At 35.9% G+C, this 8,770-nt stretch overlaps 1 protein-coding gene across 2 annotated transcripts in view; it reads right to left on the bottom strand.

Moving 5' to 3' along the window:
• Positions 1 to 2,382: 2,382 nt before the first annotated feature.
• Positions 2,383 to 8,770, bottom strand: part of MRPL1 (mitochondrial ribosomal protein L1) — a 52,972-nt gene continuing 46,584 nt past the window's right edge. Inside the window, exons 8-9 of one of the 2 annotated variants that reach the window (XM_045532881.1) lie at positions 6,509 to 6,590; positions 2,383 to 2,689 (exon numbers count right to left, since the gene is read on the bottom strand). In XM_045532881.1, the coding sequence (XP_045388837.1) occupies positions 2,571 to 2,689; positions 6,509 to 6,590 (201 nt within the window). In that variant the 3' untranslated portion in view covers positions 2,383 to 2,570. The remainder of the gene's footprint in view (positions 2,690 to 6,508; positions 6,591 to 8,770) is intronic. The other variant, XM_045532882.1, reaches the window with a different exon arrangement.

Below are 8,770 nucleotides of genomic sequence, written 5' to 3'. Positions count from 1 at the left end.
CTGACTGTTAATGGGTACAAGGTTTCCTTTTGGAGTGAAGAAAGGGTTCTAAAATTAGATTTTGACAATGGTTGCACATCTTTGTGAATAAACTATTAATAAAGACCATGGTGTAATCCTAGCACTCTGGGAGGCTGAGGCGGGAGGATTGCTTGAGGTCAGGAGTTCGAGACCAGCCTGAGCAAAAGCGAGACCCTGTCTCTACTAAAAATAGAAAGAAATGATCTGGACAGCTAAAAATATACATAGAAAAAAAATTAGCTGGGCATGGTGGCTCACGCCTGTAGTCCCAGCCACTCAGGAGGCTGAGGCAGGAGAATTGCTTGATCCCAGGAGTTTGAGGTTGCTGTGAGCTAGGCTGACACCGCGGCACTCTAGCCCGGGCAACAGAGTGAGACTCTGTCTCAAAAAAAAAGAACATCATGTACACACACACACCTCTCTCTCAATTGAAAACAACAAAGTACCAAAGTATTTAATGCTGCTTATTCCTGAGTGACAGGATTATGAGTGATTTTTAAAATATTTAATCAGTGTTTTTAAAATTTTCAATAAGAGTATGCTTACTCCATTAATCAGAAGAAAATCTACAAATATTTAAAATAACAGAGCTTCTATTTTATGAATTAGAATCTTCAAATAAGCTTTCAAAGGATGGTAACTATGGGAAATAAGTTACCTTTTCCATCCTACTCTACTTTTTCCTTGCCTCACTCCTTCTAATTCTTCCATTTCTACTTTCTTCACATCAGCCCTGCCGGTAACACCTTAACTAGAGACACCAGGAAACTGAAGTGTAATTATTCAACATTTTAAAGTTTTAAAACTGTTCAGTTAAATAGTTTATCTTAGATCATAGGAGAAGGAGGTAAAATAGCTTAACGCTAAGAGAACCTCGGGGCTTCAAAATCAGATTGATCTAGGTTTGAATCTTAATTTGCCACTTATGGGACCTCACACAAGTTTCACTTTCCTTATCTGTAAAATGGAAGTACCAGGTCCCTCACTGAATCACTGTGAGGATAAAATGAGAAGACGCACATAAAACTTAAGATAGTAGTAGGTACTTGTCTTTGTTTTGTGCTGCTATAACAAAATACCTGAAACTGGGTAATTTATAAGGAACAGAGATTTATTTCTTACAGTTCTAAAGACTGGGTGGGAAGTCTGAGATCAAGGGGCCAGCATCTGGCAATGACCTTCATGCTGCATCATCCCATGGCAAGAGAAGGTGAGAAAGAGAGCAGAGACCCTGCAGTTTCACGCCTTCACAGTGGGCATGAATCCGTTCATGAGGGTGGAGCCCTCATGACCTACATACAGCTCCCATTAGATCCCATCTAGCAACACTGTTGTGTTGGGGATTAAGTTTCCAACACATGCTTTTTAGGAGACACATTCAAACCACTGCAGCACTCAAAGGGTAATTGCTGTTACTATTTTGTAGTAATGTTACTGCTGTTTTTGATAAACAGCCCCCAAATTTTAATTTTCCTATGGGAAAAAAGCTTAGTGGGGTCAAGTGGCTATTCATAGTCATTTGAACTTCCCAGACTACTAAAATTTCAAAAACAATTTGGGAGACCTACATGAAGCTGTGAAAAATTTTCTTTATACAGTGGATGTTATTAAAACCCCACCAATAAATTTCCTGTCACCATTTTTCATAAAATAAAAAGCATTTAGATACTCCCTAAAAAGGAAGATAGTCTCAGAGTTAAAGGAGTCCTTCCCAAGAAAGGACAGTTGGAAACTAAATGCATGCTAAAATTATCCTTTTTTTCATTTTGTCACATAGTAAGCACTTAAGGATTAACACTAGTCTGGAAACTGGCTGTTGATGAAGGATACTTTACTTTTTACCTGATTCTTCATCTATGAAGTTGTTCTAGCTACCTCATGGAGGTATTCATTGGACAAACACTAACCAAACACCTATTATGTTATTAAGTAGAGGAATTCAGGATCAAATGAGGTCAAGTATATGAAAACACTACATACACAATGGCTTGTATATTGCAAAGCATCATAAAAATAAAAGGTATTATTATCACAAAAAGTACATTACACAGTGATTCCCAAGAGAAAAAGAGATTACCCACACGTTTTAATGGCTTAGTAATTTTCTACATTCATGCTATCACAAATGGTGATATGCAGAATTCTGCATATTTTCCACATTTTTTTTAAAGAAAAGTCATATTTATGATGTAGCTCATGACTCTGCGATTCTCTGCCTTATGGAAACTGAGGATGCAACCATTCCCTCAGATGGTTATGGCTCCCAAGGGAAGGTTATGAAGCTGGAAGTTGCTGCTATAATTACCGGTATGTGGACTCTGGTTTCTAAGGAAGAAAATGTGACAGGATCTAAAAGGCAGGTTCAGACACAGGGAAAATTTTATTTTCTTAGTCATGACATTGTGTAAGATTTTTTCAGTGTTGAAATTCACTTTCAAGTAAGATGGTCAAGAAATAACAAGACAAGACGCCAAATGCAGAAATTATGCAGTTTTATCATTTTCTCTCTTCTTAATCCATTAAAAAAATAATTTCACAATTCAACACATTTAGGCAGCTTCTTTGCTACTTTCTTCAGTGTTTACTTCTGTAGGCAACAATGGATCAATCTTTAGTAACAAACCTTCACTTGTTGAACTACGAAGGAAAGCGCGTACCACAAAGGGACCTGAAAACAAAGACAAGAATCAATTTTGATTTTATTCCATAATACCTAATGAGCAAATATAGTAGGTCCTCAGTTAACATCGATAGGTTCTTGAAAACTGTGACTTTAAGCAAAATGACTTATAAATGAAACCAATTTTACCATAGGCTAATTGATAGAAAAAAGAGTTAACTTTCTACAGCATATTTCTGGTCACAAAAATATCACCAAACTTCTAAATAAAGATCCCAAACACTTCTACTATTAAACATTGAAATACATGTGACCTATACATACATTTAAGAAAGATCAATAAAAACAAGTAAAATAATTATTTACCCAACTTTGGGTGAGTGACAGGAGTCTCATAGTGGTGATGGGTTAAATCAAGGAATAAATGCAAAGTGAAAATTGTAAGGACCACCACCACGAAGTTCAAAAACTAACAAAGATGGTGGACCCACTGAGTAGCTTTTGTACGGCACCATTTACTGTCCTGCACTTACATGATTATCATATACTTTACAAATTTTTGTTTTACAATAATTTGCATTCATTCATTATTTCAATCCACTTATTTCAATTCAGCATCTGGGTGGCCGGAGCCTCTCCTGGCAGGGTGCATGGTGGAAACTAACCCTGGACAAGGACACGCCACGGGGTGTCACTCACACCCACACTCACTCATGCTGGGACAATGGAGACACGCCAGTTAACCCACACTGCCCATTTCTGGGATGTGGGAGGAAGCTGAAGTACCCAGAAAAAAACCTACACAGACAGGAGGAGAACATACAAACTCCACACAGACAGTGGTCCAGGCCAGGAATCAATTTTTTTCTCATCAATGTTATCATGAAATGATATTATTTGAGGACCTGCTCTCAATATATATAACAGAAAACCATATAGGACTCATATTTTCACTTGAAAAGTACTATATTACTGAACTAATATTTTGAATTATAGGAAAGGGAAGATAGTTTCATTTCTAGAGTAGAAGACAAACTAGCTATACTCTAGAATATTAGAGATTTATGCTTGAAACTACACATACTCAATAATCACTTCTCTCTTCCAGAAAATGATCACCCAAAGTTTATTTTATTGCAAAGTCAACAGTGGAAGGGAGCAGGTGGTGATACTTATATTTGATGGAAATATTCTAAATATTTGTTTAAAACAGTACAGATGCTCCCTTTGTGTTGCCAGTTAGCAAAAATTAAAAATCTTTTCATGAGAACAACATTAAGGGGCTTCATTTAAAGTGGAAAAAAGAGAATCACAACATTGCTTAGAGGATTTACTATCCATCATTCTACCCTTGCTACAGTCTCAGAGGATCCGATACCGAAATCAAAGTTCTCCATGGAATACAAGAATTCATACACATAAAATCACTAAGTATTATGGCCATATTTAGGACAATAGAGTTAACAGATAAGGTATTTATTCATCAGTGTGTTTAACTCCCAAAGAAGGTGAAAAACAGCTTAAGATTGTGTTTTAATTATAAACTTGGTTATAAAACTAAACCTGACAAATTCCTATCATAGTAAGCCTATAAATCAATTGAAAATATAATCGACCCTTGCTTGGCTTCAACCATTCACGAGCAAAATTCACGAGCGAAATTTGTCTAAGGAAGAAATCTGAATGGCACATAATGCAATGAGAGAGGCACTAGACTGGCCCATGTTCCAGCCTACTACTGCTTCCACATCTCGGTCAAGTTTAGCGATTTACCATGCATCACTCCATTTATAAGTGACTCTCATGACATAATAAAAATGACCTTCTTTCAGGTCCCATTTATTTATTTTTGTAGCTGCTGTGATTGCTTTGGGGAACTTCTTCATAAATTCTTTGCCTAGGCCAATGTCTGCAAGAGTCTTCCCTACATTTTTTCCTAGGATTCTTAAGGTTTCATGCCTTAGGTTTAAATCTCTTATCCATCTAGAATTGATTTTTATAAGAGGTTAGAGGTGGGGATCCAGTTTCAATCTTCTGCATGTAGCTATCCAGTTTTCCCAGCACCATGTATTGAAAAAGGGATTCTTTTCCCCAGTGTATATTTTTGTCTGCTTTGTCAAAGATTAGATGAGAAAATGTGGATGGTTTCACCTCTGGATTCTCAGTCCTGGTCCAAAGGTCTCTATTCTTGTGCCAGTACCATGCTGTTTTAGTTACTATATAGCCTTGTAGTACAGCTTGAAGTCTGGTAGACTGATACCTCCCAGTTTGTTATTTTTGCTTAAGATTGCTTTGGCTGTACAAGGTCTTCTCTGGTTCCATACAAAGCGTATAATTATTTTTTCTAAATCTGTAAAGAATGATGATGGAACTTTGACAGGGATTGCATTAATTCTGTAGATCACTTTAGGTAGTATGGACATTTTAACAATGTTGATTCTAGCAACCCATGAACAAGATAGATTAAAAAGCTTTTGTACAGCCAAGGAAACTATCATTAGAGCTAATAGACAGCCTACAGAATGGGAGAAAATATTTGCCCTCTACACATCTGATAAAGGGCTGATAACAAGAATCTATCTAGAACTCAAAAAAATCAACAAGAAAAAACTCAAACAACCCCCTCAATAAATGGGCGAAGGACATGAACAGAAACTTTTCAAAAGAAGACAGAATGGCCAGCAAACATATAAAAGAATGCTCAACATCTCTAATCATTAGGGAAATGCAAATCAAAACCACAATGAGATATCACCTAACTCCAGTAAGATTGGCCTTTATCAAAAATTCCCAAAGCAACAAATGCTGGCGAGGATGTGGAGAGAGAGGAACACTCTTACACTGCTGGTGGGACTGCGAATCACTGCAACCTCTGTGGAAAAGAATTTGGAGATACCTCAAAGAGCTACAAGTAGAACTACCATTTGATCCAGCAATTGCACTATTAGGCATCTACCCAAAGGAACAAAAGTCACTCTGTAATAAAGACATCTGCACTCAAATGTTTATGGCAGCACAATTCATTATAGCAAGGATGTGGAAACAACCCAAGTGCCCATCATCAATCCATGAGTGGATTAATAAAATATGGTATATGTATACAATGGAATACTACTCAATTATAAAAAACAATGGTGATCTAGCACCTCTTATATTTTCCTGGATAGAGCTTGAGCCCATCCTTTGAAGTGAGGTGTATCACAAGAATGGAAGAATAGGCACCACATGTACTCGCCATCAGAACTGGCACTGATCAACACTATAAGGTGCTCACACAGTAGTAATATTCTTTGGGGGTAGGGAGGTTGGGGTGGGTAAACTCACAACTAATGGATGTAGTGAGCATTGCAGGAGGGGAAGGCCACATCTCAAATCATGGTTGGGATGTGGCAAAGTCATAACATGTAACCAAAATGTTTGTACCCCCATAATATCCTGAAATAAAAAAAAAAAAAGACCTTTCTTTTCTAAAATAAGATTAAGAAAGACAATTGCTAGTGCCAATGACAAAGTGAATGTCTGGCTTCACAAGGTCATTTCATATATGATTTAGTTTCTCTTTAACAACATTGTATGTTTAAAGCAATCAGTTGTGGTTTTCTTTCAAACTTTATTGCTGTTAATAGTAGAAAAACTGGGAATTTACAAAGGTTTCAGGATGTATTCCTTATTAATGCTCAAGACATCTCCTCTCTAAACAACTACACTTATAAATAAGGTAATTAGGAATCCTTTGAGGAATTAAATTTTATTTAATCCCTGGAAATACTGTTGCTATTGTACTTGTATGTCAACTTGATTGTTTTCTTAATATTTCACATTTTTTCACGGGGCTATAGGTAAGTCTACCCTCAGCAAACCACTTACCTAAACTCAGTGGCCTGTGCCTACAAACATCATTAATAACTGCTTGCAGATTGGCAGTTATCTGGTCACTTGACATATCCAACTGAAAGAAAAGGATATATATAACATGAATGATGAGAAAATGAGAATGTTGTACAATTTAGGTAACTGTATCAGCATTTTTTCTAGACTGATTTTCAAACATTCAACTAATGCAAATTATCTAATAAGAGACCCAACTGTGAAAGGAAAAAATCCTCATAACTCTTCTTTCAGAATGCTACATTATCATGTCTTTACATGCCAAGATATAATTACCTTACAGAGCAGATTATAGCAAAATGTTTTAAGTTTTTGTACTTGAGAGCCCTTGATTTCCAAGTGCTTTCCCCAAAGCATATCCTGGAACAGAGTACATCATTTTCCATGTCCACCCCTAGGAATTAGTGATATTTTCTCTCGAAGTTGTTTGTTGATTTACTTTTAAGGGAAATTGAGAAAACGTTTAGAAATTAATGCTTTCATGACTCCAAAATAAAACTACTTGCTACATGCATTCAGATAGTACACATCTGACAGAGATATTTTCAGGATGCTGTGCTAACATTCTAATTTTTCAAACACCCTGTGCAATAATAATGATCTTGCTATTTAGCAAAAACTACAGTAAGTAAATATACAGCAAATGAGTCTTATTCATAAAACTCCTAAACTCCACATACACCCTTGAAAAGTCCTTGTGTTCATCACTCAAATTCAATAAATATGAATGATATGAATATCCCAAATATACCAGTTAAAATCAGTTCTATTACATTCAAATGTTTAGAGGATTTTGCATTGTGCCAATTTTTTAAATCAATTTTAATCAATTTTTAAAAATTCATATAAAACTTAGAATGTAACTGTCAAAGATCATACAGTAAAAGAGTTCAAATGCAAACAAGATTTCTATTTTCCAGTGACTGAGACCATTGTGAGAAATGTGCTCCACATAAGCATAAAGAGAATTCCTCCTAAAAAATTTTTTTTCTATCATCATCAAACACTCACTTGGGCATGCTGCAGTCTCAAACCCTAAATGAGAAAGTCTGGACATTATTGGAGGAATTCTCACTTTATGCCAATCCATAAGTGAGAGTTTTGAGAGGAAAAAAAAAATCACAGCAATGCTTAGTTCACCTTATTAAGTCCATAGACCTTATAGACTTTTAATTTGCATTGAAGCAAGTGGTTCATTGGCAGAGAAGGAACTTTACATATTTTATGTTTTTTAAAAAAGAAAAGGCTATGGGCATCAGCATGTGTCCTCCACCTCTTTCATTCCCTTCTTAATTCTCCACTTTACCTCAAATTGTCCTTCTATTATCAACCGAAGTGACCATCACAGCTCTGATAAGTTCCTTTACCCTGTATTAAAGACCTATACTTATATTTAGAAAATATATACAAGAAAAAGCAAGATTTCCAACATATCTATTTTTTAATAGTTATGCTCTATATTGTTGAACTATATATACTAAACTTCTCAGATTTTTATAGCTATACTTTCTGCAGCCATACATTTGTCATTCCTCCAGCAAGCTAAAATGACAACATATGCTTTAAGTGCAAAACAATTACTTCCCATGGAACTTTCATTATTAGGATGCCTTCAATTACTTTATTAAGTTTTAAAAAATATAAAAATTTTATTTTTATTTTTGGAGACAGAGTCTTGCTCTTTTGCCCTGGCTAGAGTGCTGTGGTGTTAGCCTAGCTCACAGCAACCTCAAACTCCTGGGCTTAAGCAATCCTACTGCCTCAGCCTCCCAAGTAGCAGGACTACAGGCATGCACCACCATGCCCGGCTAATTTTTTCTATATATTTTTAGTTGCCCAGCTAATTTCTTTCTATTTTTTAGTAGAGACAGGATCTTGCTCTTGCTCAGCTGGTCTCGAACTCCTGATCTCAAGCAATCCTCCTGCTTCAGCTACCTAAGTGCTAGGATTAAGGTGTGAGTCACTGCACCTGGCCTTGTTATTTGTTTTTAATAATAGCCATCCTAAAGAGTGTGAAGCAGTATCGTGATTTTAATTTATATTTTCCTGATGGATAATGTTATGTGTTTATTGGCCATTTGTATATCTTCTTTGGATATATGTGTTATTTAGATGCTTCGTTCATTTTAAAATTGAGTTATCTTTTTATTGAGTGTAAGAGTTCTTCATATATTTTAGATACAAGTCTCTTATATATATGATTTCCAAATATTTTCTCCCATTCATTCAATTGCTTTTGCA

This window comes from Lemur catta, chromosome 19 (assembly GCF_020740605.2).
Source record: "Lemur catta isolate mLemCat1 chromosome 19, mLemCat1.pri, whole genome shotgun sequence".
NCBI lineage: Eukaryota > Metazoa > Chordata > Mammalia > Primates > Lemuridae > Lemur > Lemur catta.
The sequence above is the reverse complement of the archived record's forward strand: the minus strand, read 5'-3'. Positions and strand labels throughout refer to the sequence as shown.